This window comes from Zonotrichia albicollis, chromosome 38 (assembly GCF_047830755.1).
Source record: "Zonotrichia albicollis isolate bZonAlb1 chromosome 38, bZonAlb1.hap1, whole genome shotgun sequence".
Classification (NCBI taxonomy): domain Eukaryota; kingdom Metazoa; phylum Chordata; class Aves; order Passeriformes; family Passerellidae; genus Zonotrichia; species Zonotrichia albicollis.
Window position 1 is genome coordinate 268867 of NC_133856.1, and position 20225 is coordinate 289091.

Sequence of the window (20225 nt, forward strand, 5' to 3'; positions counted from 1 at the left end):
GGGGGTGAGCACACCTGAGATTCACACCTGTCACACCTGGAGGGTTTGGGATTCCCAAAATTCACACCTGGAGAACAAAAACCTCCCAAAATTCACACCTGGGGTGTTTGGGGACACCTGAGATTCACACCTGTCACACCTGGGGGGATTGGGGATTCCCAAAATTCACACCTGGAGAACAAGAACCTCCCAAAATTCACACCTGGAGGGGGTGAGCACACCTGAGATTCACACCTGGGGGGATTGGGGATTCCCAAAATTCACACTTGGAGAACAAGAACCTCCCAAAATCCACACCTGGAGGGGGTGAGCACACCTGAGATTCACACCTGGAAGAACAGGAGACCCCAGAGTTCACACCTGGAGGCTCCGGACGCCATTTTTTTATTTATTCACCTGCCCAGGTGTGCGGGGACACCTGAGCTGCCAAAGGGGGGGGGAGGGGCCAGGTGAGGAGTTCAGGTGAGGGTTTGCAGGTGACATCCAGGTGAGAAGGACCAGTGAAGGTTCCAGGTGAGAATTCCAGGTGAGAGCGGCCAGGTGAGGGAATCCAGGTGAGGTTCAGGTAAGGGATTCCAGGTGAGAGATTCCAGGTGAGAGATTCCAGGTGAGAGCAGCCAGGTGAGGATTCCAGGTGAGATTTGGGGTGAGGATTCCAGGTGAGAGAACTCCAGGTGAGGCTCAGGTCAGAGCAGCCAGGTGAGAGATTCCAGGTGAGAGGTTCAGGTGAGGTCCAGGTGAGGATTTGCAGGTGACATCCAGGTGAGAGTGGCCAGGTGAGAAATTCCAGGTGAGAAGTTCAGGTGAAGATTTCAGGTGAGAGCAGCCAGGTGAGGATTCCAGGTGAGAGTGGCCAGGTGAGAAATTCCAAGTGAGAAGTTCAGGTGAGGATTCCAGGTGAGAGGTTCAGGTGAGGTCCAGGTCAGAGCAGCCAGGTGAGGGATACCAGGTGAGGATTCCAGGTGAGAAGTTCAGGTGAGGAGTCCAGGTGAGGATTTGCAGGTGAGGATTCCAGGTGAGAGCAGCCAGGTGAGGGATTCCAGGTGAGGATTTGCAGGTGAGGATGCCAGGTGAGAAGTTCAGGCGAAGATTCCAGGTGAGGGAATCCAGGTGAGAGGTTCAGGTGAGGTTTGCAGGTGAGGAGCCCAGGTGAGGTTCAGGTGAGAGGTTCCAGGTGAGAGTGGCCAGGTAAGGTTCAGGTGAGAAGTTCAGGTGAGGAGTCCAGGTGAGAGCGGCCAGGTGGTGATTCCAGGTGAGGTCCAGATGAGGATTGCAGGTGAGACTCAGGTGAGAAGTTCCAGATGAAGGATTCCAGGTGAGATGTTCAGGTGCGAGCAACCAGGTGAGATTGAGGTGAAGATTCCAGGTGAGGAATTCCAGGTGAGGTTCAGGTGAGAGGTTCCAGGTGAGAGCGGCCAGGTGAGGTTCAGGTAAGAAATTCCAGGTGAGGATTCCAGGTGAGGTTCAGGTGAGAGGTTCCAGGTGCCAGGTGAGCCCCTCCAGGTGAGTTCCAGGTGAATTCCAGTCCCCAGGTGAGTCCCACCAGGTGAGCCCATCCAGGTGAGCTCAGGGGGCGTCGTCCATCAGCTGCAGCTCCTCCCCCTGGCCAGGTGAGCTCCTCCTGGGCAGGTAAATGGCGCCGGGGGCCCTCGGGGCGTCCAGGTGAGCTGGGGACACACCTGGGGTCACCTGGGGTCACCTGGACACACCTGGGGCCATTGGGGACACACCTGGGACACACCTGGGCACACCTGGGGACACCTGAGGACACCTGGGGTCACCTGGGACACACCTGGGAATGGGGACACACCTGGGACACACCTGGGGCACACCTGGGGACACCTGGGGACACACCTGGGGACACCTGGGGACACCTGGACACACCTGGGAATGGGGACACACCTGGGACACACCTGGGACACACCTGGGACTCACCTGGGACACCTGGACACACCTGGGGACACATCTGGGACACACCTGAGGACACCTGGGGACACCTGGACACACCAGGGGATGGGGACTCACCTGGGACACACCTGGAACTCACCTGGGACACACCTGGCCCGCAGGGTGAGCCAGAGCAGGGCCCCGCCCAGTGACGTCATCAGCACCAGCAGCGCCACCAGGTAGGAGCAGGAGGGGGCAGCACCTGGGGACAGGTGAGGGGGCGGGGGGAGACGTCACACCTGGACTCACCTGTGCCACCCCTCTCACCTGGACTCACCTGTCCTTACCTGTATTTACCTGTTCTGGCTTTTCTCACCTGTCCTGGCTCCACCCTTTTCACGTGTTCTTACCTGTCCCACCCCTCTCACCTGGACTCACCTGTCCCACCCCTCTCACCTGGACTCACCTGTCCCACCCTTCACCTGTCCTCACCTGTCCTTATCTGTCCTCACCTGTCTCAGCCTTCACACCTGGACTCACCTGTCCCAATCTTCTCACCTGTCTGACCTTCACCTGTCCCACCTGTCCTGGCTCCTCCCTTCTCACCTGTCCAACCTTCACCTGTCCCAGTTTCTCCTTCACACCTGTCCTGGTTTAAACCCTGCTCACCTGTCCCACCTTCACCTGTCCTACCTGGCCTGGCTCCTCTCACCTTTCCTGATTTCTCACCTGTGGCCCCTCCCCCTCTCCCCACCTTTAGCCCCTCCCCCTCACCTGTCCCATACCTGTGGCCCCTCCCCCCTCACCTGCAGCCCCTCCCCAACATTTGGAGCCCCTCCCCCTCCCATTTATCCCCTCCCCCCTCACCACTGGCCCCTCCCCTCACTTTTAGCCACTCCCCCCACCTGTCCCTCCCCTTTGGCCCCTCCCCCCTCACCTGCAGCCCCTCCCCCACACCTGCCCCATACTTTTAGCCCCTCCCCCACCTTTGGCTCCTCCCCCTCACCTTTGGCCCCTCCCCCTCCCATAGCCCCTCCCCCTCCCTTTTAGCCACTCCCCTTTAGCCCCTCCCCCTTCACCTGGGGTTCACCTTTGGCCCCTCCCCCTCCCATTTATCCCCTCCCCCCCACCATTGGCCCCTCCCCCCACTTTTAGTCCCTCCCCCCACCTGTCCCTCCCCTTTGGCCCCTCCCCCCTCACCTGCAGCCCCTCCCCCACACCTGTCCCATATTTTAGCCCCTCCCCCCTCACCTGGAGCCCCTCCCCCCCACCTCTGGCTCCTCCCCCTCACCTTTGGCCCCTCCCCCCATAGCCCCTCCCCCTCCCATTTAGCCACTCCCCTTTAGCCCCTCCCCCTTCACCTGGGGCTCAACATTGGCCCCTCCCCCTCCCATTTATCCCCTCCCCCACACCACTGGCCCCTCCCCCTCACCATTGGCTCCTCCTCCACACCTTTGGCCCCTCCCCCATAGCCCCTTCCCCTCCCATTTAGCCACTCCCCCACACCATTGGCCCCTCCCCCCACTTTTAGCCACTCCCCCCACCTGTCTCTCCCCTTTGGCCCCTCCCCCCTCACCTTTAGCCCCTCCCCCACACCTGTCCCATACTTTTAGCCCCTCCCCCCTCACCTGGAGCCCCTCCCCCACCTCTGGCTCCTCCTCCACACCTTTGGCCCTTCCCCCTCCCATAGCCCCTCCCCCTCCCATTTAGCCACTCCCCTTTAGCCCCTCCCCCCTCACCTGGGGCTCACCTTTGGCCCCTCCCCCTCCCATTTATCCCCCCCCCCACACCACTGGCCCCTCCCCCTCACCATTGGCTCCTCCTCCACACCTTTGGCCCCTCCCCCATAGCCCCTCCCCCTCCCATTTAGCCACTCCCTCACACCATTGGCCCCTCCCCTCACTTTTAGCCCCTCCCCCCACCTGTCTCTCCCCTTTGGCCCCTCCCCCCTCACCTGTCCCATACTTTTAGCCCCTCCCCCACCTCTGGCTCCTCCTCCACACCTTTGGCCCCTCCCCCTCATAGCCCCTCCCCCTCACATTTAGCCACTCCCCTTTAGCCCCTCCCCCCTCACCTGGGGCTCACCTTTGGCCCCTCCCCCCTCCCATTTCTCCCCTCCCCCTCCCCATTGGCCCCTCCCCCCACTTTTAGCCCCTCCCCCTCCCCTTTAGCCCCTCCCCCCGCTCACCTTTGGGCATCTCACACCTGAGCTCGGCCGCCGCCCCCCCTGCGCAGGTGCCCGGCCCCGCCCCCTCCTGCAGGCACTCGGCCAGGTGCGCCTCGGAGCCGTCACAGGTGAGGCCGGACAGGTAGAGCTGCCCCTGCGCCAGGTGGGGCTGCTCCGACAGGTGAGGCTCCGACAGGTGAGGCTCGGCCAGGTGAGGCTGGGCCAGGTGAGGCTCCTGTCCTGCCAGGTGAGGTCGCTGCTCGTCCAGGTGCGGCCCCGCAGGTGCGCTGAGGGCGGGGCCGCAGCCCAGCTGCCGGCACAGCACCTGCGCCTCGGGCAGCCCCCAGGTGAGGCCGCACACCTGCAGCCAGGTGCGGTTCAGCAGCACCTGCACCTGCCCCGAGCAGGGCCCGGCCCCGCCCCGCAGCCGCACCTGGGGGGGATCCGCACCTGGGGGGGGAGGGGACACGGGGTCAGGGGGGCGGGGACGGGGGGGGACAGGTGAGCGCACCTGGGGACACCTGGGGACACCTGAGAGCATCTGGGGGCACCTGGGCACACCTGAGCACACCTGTGCTGATCTGAGCACACCTGGGGACAGCTGGGGACACCTGGGGAGCACCTGAGATCAGCTGGGGGCACCTGGGCACACCTGAGCACACCTGTGCTGATCTGAGCACACCTGGGGGCACCTGAGCTCACCTGAACCCACCTGAGTTAATCTGAGCACACCTGAGCTCACCTGGGGTACCTGGGCTCACCTGAACCTATCTGAGCTCATCTGAGCACACCTGGGGGCACCTGTGGGAACCTGAGCACACCTGAGCACACCTGTGTTACCTGAGCACACCTGAGAGCACCTGGGGACACCTGGGGGCGCCTGAGCACACTTGAGCTCACCTGGGGACACCTGAGCATATCTGAGCACACCTGGGCACACCTGGGGACACCCCTGGGGACACCTGAGCTCACCTGAACACACCTGTGTTACCTGAGCACACCTGACCTGAACTGAGCTCACCTGCGCACACCTGTCCATCTGCTCACCTGTCCCTCCCAGGTGCTCACCTGTGCACACCTGTCCCTCACCTGTCCCAGGTGCTCAGCTTTACCCACCAGGTGCTTACTTTTACCTGTCCCAGGTGCTCCCAGCTGCTCACCTGTCCCTCACCTGTATCCCTCAGGTGCTCACCTGTCCTTGCTCACCCGTGCTCACCTGTTCCCCTATACCTGTCTCAGGTGTCCCAGGTGCTCACCTGCACTCACCTGTGCTCACCTGTGCACACCTGTCCCTGGTGCTCATCTGTGCCCCTTTACCTGTGCCAGGTGCTCCCAGGGGCTTACCTGTCCCTTTACCTGTCCCAGGTGCTCACCTGTTCCCCCAAGTGCACACTTGTCCCAGGTGTTCACCTTTTTACCTGTCCTTGCTCACCTGTGCTCACCTGTCCCGACACCTGTCCCCACACCTGTCCCCACACCTGTCCCCACACCTGTGCTCACCTGTGCTCACCTGTGCATACCTGTCCCTCACCTGCACACACCTGTCCCTCACCTGTCCCCACACCTGTTCTCACCTGCACACACCTGTGCTCACCTGCGCACACCTGTGCTCACCTGTCCCCTCACCTGCGCACACCTGTCTGTGCTCACCTGCGCGCACCTGCGCACACCTGTCCATGCTCACCTGCGCACACCTGTGCTCACCTGCTCACACCTGTCCATGCTCACCTGTGCACACCTGTGCTCACCTGCTCACACCTGTCCATGCTCACCTGTGCTCACCTGTCCATGCTCACCTGTGCACACCTGTCCCCTCACCTGTTCACACCTGTGCTCACCTGTCCATGCTCACCTGTTCACACCTGTGCTCACCTGTGCTCACCTGCGCTCACCTGTCCCTCACCTGTGCACACCTGTGCTCACCTGCGCTCACCTGTCCCTCACCTGTGCACACCTGTGCTCACCTGTCCCCTCACCTGCGCACACCTGTCCGTGCTCACCTGCGCACACCTGCGCACACCTGCGCTCACCTGTCCCTCACCTGTTCACACCTGTGCACACCTGTGCTCACCTGCGCACACCTGTGCTCACCTGTGCACACCTGTGCTCACCTGTGCTCACCTGCGCACACCTGTGCTCACCTGTCCCCTCACCTGCGCACACCTGTGCTCACCTGCGCACACCTGTCCATGCTCACCTGTGCTCACCTGTGCTCACCTGCGCACACCTGTCCATGCTCACCTGTGCTCACCTGTCCCTCACCTGCGCACACCTGTGCTCACCTGTCCCCTCACCTGCGCACACCTGTCCGTGCTCACCTGCGCACACCTGCGCTCACCTGTCCCTCACCTGTTCACACCTGCGCACACCTGTTCACACCTGCGCACACCTGTGCTCACCTGTGCACACCTGTCCATGCTCACCTGCGCACACGGCCGCCGCGTTCTCCTCGTGCCCGCAGCCGCTCTCCCCCCAGCCGGCGTGGTCGCACCTGTCCAAGGTGAGCTCCTCACCTGTGCAGCGCACCCGGCCCAGCCACACCGGGCCCTCACCTGTCCCGAACGCGCCACGCCCGGGTGCGGCCAGGGCGGGGCCGCAGCGCACCTGGCGGCAGGTGACGCGCGCGGCCGCCAGGTCCCAGGTGCGCCCGCACACCGAGCCCCACCTGCCCAGGTAGCGCACCTCGACCCGCCCGGCGCACCTGTGCGGGCCCCCGGCCAGGCGCACCTGGGCAGGGGGGGACGGCGCAGGTGAGGGGGGCGGGGCTGCGGAGAGACAGGGGAGAGAGCAACAGGTGAGACAGGTGAGGGGAGGGACAGGTGAGGGGAGGGACAGGTGAGACAGGTGAGGGATGGACAGGTGAGACAGGTGAGGGATGGACAGGTGAGGGATGGACAGGTGAGACAGGTGAGGGATGGACAGGTGAGACAGGTGAGGGGTGGACAGGTGAGGGATGGACAGGTGAGGGATGGACAGGTGAGGGGATGGACAGGTGAGACAGGTGAGGGGTGGACAGGTGAGACAGGTGAGGGATGGACAGGTGAGACAGGTGAGGGATGGACAGGTGAGGGGATGGACAGGTGAGGGGATGGACAGGTGAGACAGGTGAGGGGTGGACAGGTGAGGGATGGACAGGTGAGGGATGGACAGGTGAGGGGTGGACAGGGGAAAGGTGAGGGTGGATGGGGACAGGTGGATGGACAGGTGAGGGGATGGACAGGTGAGGGGGACAGGTGTGGGACAGGTGAGGGGATGGACAGGTGCTCACCTGCCCTCACCTGTCCCACCTGTCCCACCTGTCCCTGTCCCACGTGTCCCTGTCCCTGTCCCCTCGCCTGTCCCACCTGTCCCTGTCCCATTACCTGTCCCCTCACCTGTCCCTGTCTCACCTGCCCTCACCTGTCCCACCTGCCCTCACCTGTCCCACCTGCCCTCACCTGTCCCACCTGTGTTTGCTCACCTGCGCACTCCACGGCCGCGTCCCGCTCGTGCCCGCAGGTGTTCCTGCCCCAGGGGGGGGCGGGGCACTGCCCCAGGTGCCGCTCGCTGCCCGCGCAGGTGAGGTCGCTCAGCCACACCTGGCCGGAGCCACGCCCGAACCGCGCCCCGCCCGGGGCCGACAGCGCCCGGCCACAGCCCAGCTGGTGACACACCACCTGCGGACAGGTAACACACCTGTGGGACAGGTAACACACCTGGGGACAGGTGACACACCTGGTGAGCCAGGTAAACACACCTGGGGGACACTGAATACACCTGGCTGAGATAAGCACACACCTGGGGCAGGTAAACACACCTGAGTGACACTAAATATACCTGGGTGACCCTAAACACACCTGGGGACAGGTAACACACCTGGGGACAGGTAACACACCTGGGTGAGCCAGGTAAACACACCTGGAGGACATTGAATACACCTGGGGGACAGGTAAATACACCTGAGTGAGATACACACACCTGGGGGACAGGTAACACACCTGGGGGACATTGAATACACCTGGGGGACAGGTAAATACAGGTGAGTGAGATGCACACACCTGGGGGACAGGTAACACACCTGGTGAGCCAGGTAAGCACACCTGAGTGACACTGAATACACCTGGGGGACAGGTAACACACCTGGGACAGGTAAACACACCTGGTGAGCCAGGTAAAGACACCTGGGGGACAGGTAACACACCTGGTGAGCCAGGTAAACACACCTGAGTGACAATAAATACACCTGGCTGAGATAAGCACACACCTGGGGCAGGTAAACACACCTGAGTGACCTTAAACACACCTGGGACAGGGTAACACACCTGGGTGAGCCAGGTAAACACACCTGGGGACAGGTAACACACCTGGTGAGCCAGGTAAACAACACCTGGAGGACATTGAATACACCTGGGGGACAGGTAAATACACCTGAGTGAGATACACACACCTGGGGGACAGGTAACACACCTGGTGAGCCAGGTAAGCACACCTGAGTGACACTGAATACACCTGGGGGACAGGTAACACACCTGGGACAGGTAAACACACCTGGTGAGCCAGGTAAGCACACCTGGGGGACAGGTAACACACCTGGTGAGCCAGGTAAACACACCTGGGGGACATTGAATTCACCTGGGGGACAGGTAACACACCTGGGTGAGCCCAGGGACACACCTGAGTGAGCTAAACACACCTGAGTGACATTGAATACACCTGGGGACAGGTAACACACCTGGTGAGCCAGGTAAACACACCTGGGGGACACTGAATACACCTGGGGGACAGGTAAATACAGGTGAATGACACACACACACCTGGGGAACAGGTAAATACAGGTGAGTGAGATGCACACACCTGGGGACAGGTAAATACAGGTGAGTGACATTGAATACACCTGGGGGACATTGAACACACCTGGGTAAGTGATACACACACCTGAGTGACATTATAACACACCTGTGGGACAGGTAAACACACCTGGGTAACATTAAATACACCTGTGGGACAGGTAAATACACCTGGATGAGAGACCTTAAACACACCTGAATAAATACACCTGTGGGACAGGTAACACACCTGGGTGAGCCAGGGAAACACCTGTGAGACCTTAAACACACCTGGGGGCAGGTAAACACACCTGAGTGACACTAAATATACCTGGGTGACCCGTAACACACCTGGGGACAGGTAACACACCTGGGGACAGGTAACACACCTGGGTGACCCCAAGCACACCTGAGCTCTCTCAGGGATACCCCTGAGCTCACCTGGGCATCCCCAGGGCTCACCTGTGCCCCCCTTACCCTCACCTGTGCTCACCTGTGCTCACCTGAGCAGCCCCTCAGGACCTGCCCCAGCCTCACCTGTGCTCACCTGCACTCACCTGTCCTCACCTGTCTCACCTGTGCTCACCTGTCCTCACCTGTGCTCACCTGTGCTCACCTGTCCTCACCTGTCTCACCTGTCTCACCTGTGCTCACCTGTGCTCACCTGAGCAGCCCCTCAGGACCCGCCCCAGCCTCACCTGTGCTCACCCGTCCCAACCTGTCCCCTCACCTGTGCTCACCTGTCCTCACCTGTCCCCTCAGCTGCGCTCACCTGTGCTCACCTGTGCTCACCTGTCCCCCCTCACCCTCACCTGTCCCCCAGTGCTCACCTGTCCCCTCCTGTCCCCCTACCTGTGCTCACCTGTCCCCCCTTTACCCTCACCTGTCCCCCCACTCTCACCTGTCCCCCCACCTGTTCTCACCTGTCCCACCTGTGCTCACCTGTTTCCCTCCCACTCTTACCTCTCCCCACACCTGTGCTCACCTGTGCAGCCCCTCAGGACACCCTTACCCTCACCTGCCCTCCCCTGTCCCACCTGTCCCCATCTGTCCCCCCTTTACCCTCACCTGCCCCACCTGTGCTCACCTGTCCCCACCCACTCTCACCTGCCCCACCTGTGCTCACCTGTTCCCCCCTTACCCTCACCTGTCCCACCTGTGCTCACCTGTTCCCCCACTCTCACCTGTCCCCACCCACCCTCACCTGTCCCTCCCACTCTCACCTGTCCCCGTTCCCCTTTTACCCTCACCTGTCCCCCCCCCTGTGCTCACCTGGGCGTCGCTCAGGTCCCACCCGCGGTCGCAGACGCTGCCCCAGTGCCCCTCGTGCAGCACCTCCACCCTACCTGCGCACAGGTGAGGCCCGGCCACCAGGCGCACCGCACCTGAGCTGGAGTTACCTGCGGGACACGCACAGGTGAGGGGCACGCACAGGTGAGGGGCACGCACAGGTGAGGGGCACGGACAGGTGAGGGGCACGCACAGGTGAGGGGCATGGACAGGTGAGGGGCATGGACAGGTGAGGGGCACGCACAGGTGAGGGGCATGGACAGGTGAGGGGCACGCACAGGTGAGGGGCACGCACAGGTGAGGGGCACGGACAGGTGAGGGGCACACACAGGTGAGGGGCATGGACAGGTGAGGGGCATGGACAGGTGAGGGGCACGCACAGGTGAGGGACACGCACAGGTGAGGGGCATGGACAGGTGAGGGGCATGGACAGGTGAGGGGCACGCACAGGTGAGGGGCACGGACAGGTGAGGGGCATGGACAGGTGAGGGACACGGACAGGTGAGGGGCACGCACAGGTGAGGGGCATGGACAGGTGAGGGGCATGGACAGGTGAGGGGCACGCACAGGTGAGGGGCACGCACAGGTGAGGGGCACGCACAGGTGAGGGGCACGGACAGGTGAGGGGCATGGACAGGTGAGGGACACGGACAGGTGAGGGGCACGGACAGGTGAGGGGCACGGACAGGTGAGGGGCACGCACAGGTGAGGGACACGGACAGGTGAGGGGCACGGACAGGTGAGGGGCACGCACAGGTGAGGGGCATGGACAGGTGAGGCTCACCTGGGACCCCAGCGACAGGTGAGGCTCACCTGGGCTGGGGTTACCTGTGAGACACGGACAGGTGAGAGCCCAGAGCCAGGTGAGGCTCACCTGGCCAGGTGAGACACACATTATAGCAACCCCACCTCAGTCTCACCTGTCCAGTCTCACCTGTGCACACCTGTCCATCACACCTCTCCATATCTCACCTGTCCATGTCTCATCTTTGCACACCTGTCCATATCACACCTGTACACACCTGTGCACACACCTGTCCCTGTCACACCTGTCCATATCACACCTGTACACACCTGCACACACACCTGTCCCTGTCACACCTGTCCATATCACACCTGCCCATATCTCACCTGTCCCTGTCACACCTGTACACACCTGTGCACACACCTGCACACACCTGTCCACATCACACCTGTGCACACACCTGTCCATATCACACCTGTCCCTATCACACCTGTGCACACACCTGTCCATATCACACCTGTCCCTATCACACCTGTGCGCACACCTGTCCATATCACACCTGTCCCTATCACACCTGTGCACACACCTGTCCATATCTCACCTGTCTCACCTGTCCGCACTCACCTGCACAGATCACACCTGCATCCTCCCCGTGGTGGCAGTTGTGGCTGCACACCTGTCCCTGTCACACCTGTCCCTGTCACACCTGTGCACACACCTGTCCATATCACACCTGTCCATATCTCACCTGCACACACCTGTCCATATCACACCTGTCCATATCACACCTGTGCACACACCTGTCCATATCACACCTGTCCATATCTCACCTGTCCGCACTCACCTGCGCAGATCACACCTGTACACACCTGTGCACACACCTGTCCATATCACACCTGTCTCACCTGTCCGCACTCACCTGCGCAGATCCCACCTGTACACACCTGTGCACACACCTGTCCATATCACACCTGTACCCTCACCTGTGCGCACTCACCTGCGCCGATCACACCTGTGCACACCTGTCCATATCTCACCTGTCTCACCTGTCTGCACTCACCTGCGCAGATCACACCTGTACACACCTGTGCACACACCTGTCCATATCACACCTGTCCATGTCACACCTGTCCATATCACACCTGTCCATGTCACACCTGTCCATATCACACCTGTGCACACACCTGTCCATATCACACCTGTACCCTCACCTGTCCGCACTCACCTGCGCAGATCACACCTGTACACACCTGTGCACACACCTGTCCATATCACCCCTGTGCACACACCTGTCCATATCTCACCTGTGCACACACCTGTCCATATCACACCTGTCCATGTCACACCTGTCCATATCTCACCTGTGCACACACCTGTCCATATCACACCTGTACCCTCACCTGTGCGCACTCACCTGCACCGATCACACCTGTGCACACCTGTCCATATCACACCTGTCCCTGTCACACCTGTACACACCTGTCCGCACTCACCTGCACAGATCACACCTGCGCCCTCCCCATGGTGGCAGTTGTGCTCCCCCCAGGTGTGTCACACCTGTCCATATCACACCTGTCCATATCTCACCTGTCTCACCTGTCTCACCTGTCTGCACTCACCTGCGCAGATCACACCTGTACACACCTGTGCACACACCTGTCCATCACACCTGTCCATGTCACACCTGTCCATATCACACCTGTGCACACACCTGTCCATATCACACCTGTACCCTCACCTGTCCGCACTCACCTGCGCAGATCACACCTGTACACACCTGTGCACACACCTGTCCATATCACACCTGCCCATATCACACCTGTACACACCTGTCCATGTCTCACCTGCGCAGATCACACCTGCGTCCTCCCCGTGGTGGCAGTTGTGCTCCCCCCACGCCCGGTGCGCGCACCTGAAGAAGTCTGGCTCCTCCCCCGTGCAGGTGACGTCATCCAGCCAGATGGGCCCCACCCCCCGGCCGTACCTGGCCGCACCCGGCGCCTCGAGGGCGGGGCCGCAGCCCAGGTGCGCGCACAGCACCCGCGCCTGCCGCAGCCCCCAGGCGTCGTCGCACACGGTGCCCCACAGGTGCGCCCGCAGCACCTCCACCCGCCCCGCGCACCTGTCGGGCGCACCTGAGAGGCGCACCTGGGGCGGGGCCGGCACCGCCGACACTGCGGGGGAGGGGAGAGGGGGCGTTACCGGGGACAGGTGAGGGACAGGTGTGTGAGGGGGTCGGGGTTATCTGGGGACACCTGGGACAGGTGAGGGACAGGTGAGGGGGTCGGGGTTACCTGGGGACAGGTGAGGGACAGGTGAGGGGGTCGGGGTTACCTGGGGACACCTGGGACAGGTGAGGGACAGGTGAGGGGGTCGGGGTTACCTGTGACAGGTGAGGGACAGTGACAGGTGAGGGGTCAGGGTTACCTGGGGACAGGTGAGGGACAGGTGTGGGGGTCAGGGTTACCTGGGGACAGGTGAGGGACAGGTGAGGGGGTCAGGGTTACCTGGGGACAGGTGAGGGACAGGTGAGGGGGTCAGGGTTACCTGGGGGCACCTGGGACAGGTGAGGGACAGGTGAGGGGGTCAGGGTTACCTGGGGGCACCTGGGACAGGTGAGGGACAGGTGTGGTGGTCGGGGTTACCTGGGGGCACCTGGGACAGGTGAGGGGGTCAGGGTTACCTGTGACAGGTGCGGGACAGTGACAGGTGAGGGGTCAGGGTTACCTGGGGACAGGTGAGGGACAGGTGTGTGAGGGGGTCAGGGTTACCTGGGGACACCTGGGACAGGTGAGGGGTTAGGGTTACCTGTGACAGGTGAGGGACAGGTGTGGGGGTCAGGGTTACCTGGGGGTTACCTGGGACAGGTGTAACAGGTGAGGGGATCGGGGTTATCTAGGGATCATCTGGGACAGGTGTGGGACAGGTGTGGGGGGTCAGGGTTACCTGTGACAGGTGTGGGACAGGTGTGTGGGGGGTCAGGGTTACCTCGGGATAACCTGGGCACAGGTGTGGGACAGGTGATGGGGGTCTGGGTTACCTGGGGGTTACCTGGGGAAAGGTGTGGGGCAGGTGAGGGGGTCAGGGTCACCTGGGGGCACCTGGGACAGGTGTGTGGGCGGGGTCACCTGGGGACAGGTGAGGGACAGGTGTGAGGGTCGGAGTCACATGGGAGTCACCTGGGGGTTACCTGGGCACAGGTGTGAGGGTCGGGGTTACCTGGGGACCGGTGTGGGACAGGGACAGGTGAAGGACAGGACAGGTGTGGGACAGGTGAGGAGGGTCGGGGTTACCTGGGGGTTACCTGGGCACAGGTGTGGGGGGGCTCAGGGTTACCTGGGGGGCACCTGGGGGGTTACCTGGGCACAGGTGAGGGGGTTGGGGTTACCTGGGCACAGGTGGGGGGGTCAGGGTTACCTGAGACAGGTGAGGGGTTTAGGATTACCTGGACACAGGTGAGGGGTATAGGATTACCTGGGACAGGTGAGGGGGTCAGGGTCACTTGGGCACAGGTGAGGGGGGTCAGGGTCACCTGGGACAGGTGAGGGGTTTAGGATTACCTGGGACAGGTGTGGGACAGCTCACCTGAGCTCACCTGTCCCTCCCCTTCACACACCTGAGCTCACCTGTGCACACCTGTGCACACCTGTGCTCACCTGTGCACACCTGAGCTCACCTGTGCACACCTGAGCTCACCTGTCCCTCCCCTTCACACACCTGAGCTCACCTGTGCACACCTGTGCTCACCTGAGCTCACCTGTGCACACCTGTGCACACCTGAGCTCACCTGTCCCTCCCCTTCACACACCTGAGCTCACCTGTGCACACCTGTCCTCACACACCTGAGCTCACCTGTGCACACCTGTCCTCACCCACCTGAGCTCACCTGTGCACACCTGCCCCATGTCTCACCTGCGCACGCGGCTCCCGCATCCTCGGCGTGGTTGCACCTGTGCCGCCCCCAGGTGTGCCCGGGGCACTGCGCCAGGTGCTCCTCGGTGCCCGCGCACCTGAGCCCGTCGAGCCAGATGGGCCCCGCCCCCTGCCCGAACTGCGCCGCCCCCGGCGCCCACAGGGCGGGGCCGCAGCGCACCTGGCGGCAGGTGACGCGCGCGGCCGCCAGGTCCCAGGTGTCGTCGCACACCGAGCCCCACCTGCCCGCGTGGAACACCTCGACGCGCCCGGCGCACCTGTGCGGGCCCCCGGCCAGGCGCACCTGGCCCTCCACGGGCCCACCTGGCGGGGCAATGGGGACAGGTGAGGGCACCTGGGCACCAAGAGCTCACCTGAGCCACTGAACATGGACAGGTGAGCACACCTGGGCACCCAATGGGGCTCACCTGGGCACCCAATGGAGACAGGTGAGCTCACCTGGGCACCCAATGGGGCTCACCTGGGCACCCAATGGAGACAGGTGAGCTCACCTGGGCACCCAATGGGGCTCACCTGGGCACCCAATGGGGACAGGTGAGCTCACCTGGAGGCACCAGGACATCACCTGGGCACCCAATGGAGACAGGTGAGGTCACCTGGGCACCTCAGGAGCTCAACTGGGTGCCCAATGGGGCTCACCTGGGCATCTAACTGGGACAGGTGAGCTCACCTGGGCACTCAAGGGTCTCACCTGGGTGTGCCAGGGGCTCACCTGGGCACCCAATTGGGACAGGTGAGCTCACCTGGGCATGCCACAGATTCACCTGGGCACCCAATGGGGACAGGTGAGCTCACCTGGGTGTGCCAGGGGCTCACCTGGTGGTGTCAGGTGCTCACCTGAAGGTTCTGGGGGCACCGGGGGCACCGGGGCCCTACCTGGGGGCACACCTGGAACACAGAACACAGGTGAGCTCACCTGGGCACTCAGTGGGGACAGGTGAGCTCACCTGGGCACCAGGAGCTCACCTGGGCACACCTGGAGCTCACCTGGGCACCAAGGACTCACCTGAGGGTTTCAGGGTCGCACCTGAGGGTGTCATGGCCGTACCTGGGGGCACACCTGGAACACGGAACAGGGACAGGTGAGCTCACCTGGGCACCCAATGGAGACAGGTGAGCTCACCTGGGCATGCCAAGGGCCCACCTGGGCACCCAATGGGGCTCACCTGGGCACACCTGGGGCTCACCTGTGTGTGCCAGGGGCTCACCTGGGCACCCAACGGAGACAGGTGAGCTCACCTGGGCACACCTGGAGCTCACCTGGGCACCAAGGACTCACCTGAGGGTTCCGGGGTCGCACCTGAGGGTGTCATGGCCGTACCTGGGGGCACACCTGGAACACGGAACTGGGACAGGTGAGCTCACCTGGGCACACCTGAGGCACACCTGTGCATGCCAGGGGCTCACCTGAGTGTGGAGAGCCCGGAGGTCTCACCTGGCCCCTCCCCCCTCCCCAGCCCCTCCCCCACTCACCGCAGAGCCCCCACAGGTGCAGCAGCAGCCCCAGGTGAGCCCCCAGGTGAGGGGGGCCCCCAATCCTCATGGCCGGTGAGGGGCTCAGGTGGGTCCAGGTGAGCTCAGGTGGGTCCAGGTGAGTCCAGGTGGGCTCAGGTGGGTCCAGGTGGGCTCAGGTGGGCTCAGGTGGGCTCAGGTGAGCTCAGGTGAGCTCAGGTGAGTCCAGGTGAGTCCAGGTGGGCTCAGGTGAGGTCTCAGGACAGGCTGAGCTGGGGCACAGGTGAGGGGTGATCAGACAGGTGAGGGAGGGGTCAGGACAGGTGAGGGGGATGGGACAGGTGAGTGTTGGCCCAGTGGTTTAGGATCCCCCCCCCCACACCTGAGCCAGGTGTGTCCCCAGGTGTCCCCAGGTGTGTCCCCAGGTGCCTACAGGTGACTCCCAGGTGTGTCCACATCCTCAGGTGTGCCCCGGTGTCCCCAGGTGACCCCAAAAGTCCCCCCAGGTGTTCCCAGGTGTGCCCCCAGGTGTGCCCAGGTGTGCCCATGCCCCCCCAGGTGTGCCCCCCCCATGTCTCCACCTGTTGAGCGTTACCTGCCCCCTTCCCCAGGTGTCCGCGTGTCCCCCCAGGTGAGCGTTACCTGTCCCCAGGTGCCCCCAGGTGCCCCCAGGTGTCCCCAGGTGTGTCCCAGGTATGTTCCAGGTGCCCCCAGGTGTCCCCACATCCTCTCAGGTACCCCCCAGATGTCCCCATGTCCCCCCAGGTGAGCGTTACCTGTCCGCCCCAGGTGTCCTCAGGTGTGTCCCAGGTGTCCCCATGTCCTCCCCAGGTGTGCCCCTTCCCACCCAGGTGAGCATTACCTGTCCTCCCCAGGTGTCCCCATGTCCCCCCCAGGTGTGCCCCTTCCCACCCAGGTGAGCATTACCTGTCCTCCCCAGGTGTCCCCAGGTGTCCCCAGGTGCCTTCAAGTGCCGCCCCAGGTGTCCCCCTGTCCTCAGGTGTTCATTACCTGTCCCTCCCAGGTGTCCCCATGTCCCCCCAGGTGTGCTGCTCTCCCCCAGGTGTTCGTTACCTGTCCCCAGGTGCCCCCAGGTGCCCCCAGGTGTGCCCAGGTGCCCCCAGGTGCCCACAGGTACCCGCAGGAACCCTCCCAGGTGTGCCCAGGTACCCCCAGGTGTCTCCCAGGTGCCCCCAGGTGTCCCCAGGTGTGTCCCAGGTGCCCACAGGTACCCGCAGGAACCCTCCAGGTGTGCCCAGGTACCCCCAGGTGTCTCCAAGGTGCCCCCAGGCGCCCCCAGGTGTCCCCAGGTGTGTCCCAGGTATGCCCAGGTGCCCGCAGGAACCCCCCAGGAACCCCCCAGGTGCCCCCAGGTACCCGCAGGAACCCTCCAGGTGTGCTCAGGTGCCCCCAGGAACCCCCCAGGTGCCCCCAGGTGCCCCCAGGTGTGTCCCAGGTGTGTTCCAGGTGTCCCCCTGTCCCCAGGTGCCCCCAGGTGTGTCCCAGGTGTGTTCCAGGTGCTCCCAGCTGCCTCCAGGTGCCCCCAGGTGTGTCCCAGGTATGCCCCAGGTGCTCCCCTCTCTCCCAGGTGCCCCCAGGTGTCTCCCAGGTGGCCCCAGGTGCCCCCAGGTGTGTCCCAGGTGTGCCCAGGTGTGCCCAGGTGTCCGCAGGAACCCCCCAGGAACCCCCCAGGAACCCCCCATGCGCCCCCAGGTGCCCCCAGGTGTGCCCAGGTGCCCGCAGGAACGCCCCAGGTGCCCCCAGGTGTCTCCCAAGTGCCCCCAGGTGTGTCCCAGGTGTGTCCCAGGTGCTCCCCTCTCTCCCAGGTGCCCCCAGGTGCCCCCAGGTGCCCCCAGGTGTGTCCCAGGTGTCTCCCAGGTGCCCCCCTGCCCCCCCCCCTCCTCTCCAGGTGTCCCTCACCTGTCCCCCTCCGGTGTCTCCGTTTCCGTTCCCGCAGCGGCTCTGGACAAACCCCGCCCCTCCCCCCCCCCGTGACCCCTGAGGTGACCCCGGGGGCGGGGCGGGGTCAGCCGAGGGGGCGGGGTCAGATGAGAGGAGGGGCGGGGTCACAGGGGCAGGGGTCACGTGGGGAAGGGGGCGGGGTCAGCAGGGGAGGGGGTGACATTGGAGAAGGGGTGGGGTCAGCTGGGGGAGGGGCGGGGTTACGAGGGGGCGGGGTCACCTGGAAAGGGGAGGGGCGGGGTCAGTTGGGGTGGGCGGAGTTACGGGGGGGAGTGGACAAGGGGAGGGGTCACGTGGGAAAAGGGGCGGGGTCAGCTGAAGTGAGGGGCGGGGTCACGTTGTAGAAAGGGCGGGGTCAGCTGGGGAGGGGTTATATTGAGGGGGCGGGGTCACGTGGGGGTGGAGTCACGACGGGGGCGGGGCCATGGAGGGAGGGGTCCCAGTATGGGGGAGGGGCCACCTGAAGGGGGGCGGGGTCACGTGGGGAGGGGTCACGTGGGGGCGGTGTCATGAGGGGGAGGGGTCACCGGGAGGGAAAGGGGGCGGGATCCCGGTATGGGGGAGGGGCCACCTGGAGGGGGCGGGGCCTCGGTCTCACCTGCGGCCATGGCGGCTCCAGGGGCGCTCACCTGGGGCCTCCTGGGGCTGCTGCACCTGCCCGGTGAGTGACGTCATCGGGGGGCAGGGGAGGGGGGGTTTGACCCAAAATTGGGGGATTTTAGCCCAAAAAATTCGGGGATTTTATCCCAAAATTCGGGGATTTTATCCCAAAATTGAAGGAGTTTATCCCAAAAATTTTGGGTATTTTATCCCCAAAAAATTAGGGAATTTTATCAAAAAATTTGGGGGTTTTATCCCCAAAATTCAGAGATTTTTATCCCAAAACTGGGGGGGTTTATCCCAAAAATATCGGGAATTTTACCCCAAACTGCGGAGGATGATTATCCCAAAATTGGGGGATTTTAGCCCAAAAAAATCGGGGATTTTATACCAAAATTGGAGGAGTTTGTCCCAAAAATTTCGGGTATTTTATCCCCAAAATATTAGGGAATTTTATCAAAAAAATTGGGGGTTTTATCCCCAAAAATTCAGAGATTTTTTATCCCCAAAATTCAGAGATTTTATCCTAAAATTGGGGGGGGTTTATCCCCAAAAAAATCGGGAATTTTACCCCAAAATGGGGGGTGTGGGTTATCGCAAAATTGGGGGATTTTAGCCCAAAAAAATCGGGGATTTTATACCAAAATTGGAAGAGTTTATCCCAAAAATTTCGGGTATTTTATCCCCAAAAAATTAGGGAATTTTATCAAAAAATTGGGGATTTTATCCCCAAAAATTCACAGATTTTTATCCCCAAAAATTCAGATATTTTATCCTGAAATTGGGGGGTTTATCCCCCAAAAATCAGGAATTTTACCCCAAACTGGGGGGATGGTTATCCCAAAATTGGGGAATTTTAGCCCAAAAAAATCGGGGATTTTATCCCAAAATTGGAAGAGTTTATCCCAAAAATTTCGGGTATTTTACCCCCCAAAAAATTAGGGAATTTTATCAAAAAATTGGGGTTTTTTCCCCAAAAATTCAGAGATTTTTATCCCCAAAATTCAGAGATTTTATACCATAACTGGGGGGGTTTATCCCCAAAAAAATCGGTAATTTTACCCCAAATTGGGGGATTTTAGCCCCAAAAATATCGGGGATTTTATACCAAAATTGGAGGAGTTTGTCCCAAAAATTTCGGGTATTTTATCCCCAAAATATTAGGGAATTTTATCAAAAAATTGGGGGTTTTATCCCCAAAAATTCACAGATTTTTATCCCCAAAAATTCAGATATTTTATCCTGAAATTGGGGGGTTTATCCCCCAAAAATCGGGAATTTTACCCCAAACTGGGGGGGATGGTTATCCCAAAATTGGGGAATTTTAGCCCAAAAAAATCGGGGATTTTATACCAAAATTGGAGGAGTTTGTCCCAAAAATTTA

The 20225-nt window shown here is 61.8% G+C and overlaps 2 protein-coding genes across 26 annotated transcripts in view; one reads left to right on the forward strand and one right to left on the reverse strand.

Annotated features, from left to right (window-relative positions):
* Positions 1–626: 626 nt before the first annotated feature.
* Positions 627–18262, reverse strand: LOC141726729 (scavenger receptor cysteine-rich domain-containing group B protein-like). Of its 5 annotated transcripts, XM_074531739.1 has the most exons (15): positions 18200–18262; positions 16509–16551; positions 16301–16388; positions 16107–16160; positions 15834–15887; positions 15644–15715; positions 14807–15130; positions 12739–13068; positions 10132–10259; positions 8092–8111; positions 7515–7729; positions 6478–6819; positions 4076–4504; positions 2048–2149; positions 628–1667 (listed from the first exon to the last, which is right to left on the reverse strand). In XM_074531739.1, exons 3-15 carry the CDS (start codon positions 16368–16370, stop codon positions 1567–1569), a joined length of 2241 nt encoding a protein of 746 aa, XP_074387840.1. In that variant the 5' UTR covers positions 16371–16388; positions 16509–16551; positions 18200–18262; the 3' UTR covers positions 628–1566. The 5 variants fall into 5 exon arrangements, with proteins under 5 accessions (XP_074387839.1, XP_074387840.1, XP_074387837.1 ...); XM_074531736.1 differs by lacking the exons at positions 16509–16551; positions 18200–18262 and having other exon boundaries at positions 4076–4235; positions 4266–4504; positions 16301–16432; XM_074531735.1 differs by lacking the exons at positions 16509–16551; positions 18200–18262 and having other exon boundaries at positions 15665–15715; positions 16301–16432.
* A 551-nt stretch (positions 18263–18813) lies between these two features.
* Positions 18814–20225, forward strand: part of LOC141726737 (scavenger receptor cysteine-rich domain-containing group B protein-like) — a 17742-nt gene continuing 16330 nt past the window's right edge. For 11 of the 21 annotated variants that reach the window (XM_074531766.1, XM_074531780.1, XM_074531767.1 and 8 more), the window contains exon 1: positions 18814–18902. In XM_074531766.1, the coding sequence (XP_074387867.1) occupies positions 18848–18902 (55 nt within the window). In that variant the 5' untranslated portion in view covers positions 18814–18847. The remainder of the gene's footprint in view (positions 18903–20225) is intronic. The other 10 variants (XM_074531768.1, XM_074531771.1, XM_074531774.1 and 7 more) reach the window with 2 other exon arrangements.

What these genes read in the sequence shown, in the direction of transcription:
- LOC141726729 (XM_074531739.1), bottom strand. Translation starts at nt 16,370, where the DNA reads ATGAGGATTGGGGGCCCCCCTCACCTGGGGGCTCACCTGGGGCTGCTG. An exon ending in GTGTGTTACCTGTCCCCCAG is followed by an intron (nt 7,730 to 8,091) that starts GTGTGTGCATCT and finishes CCTGTCCCACAG; the next exon opens with GTGTGTTACCTGTCCGCAGG. An exon ending in CAGGTGTGAGATGCCCAAAG is followed by an intron (nt 2,150 to 4,075) that starts GTGAGCGGGGGG and finishes ACCTGTCCCCAG; the next exon opens with GTGCTGCCCCCTCCTGCTCC.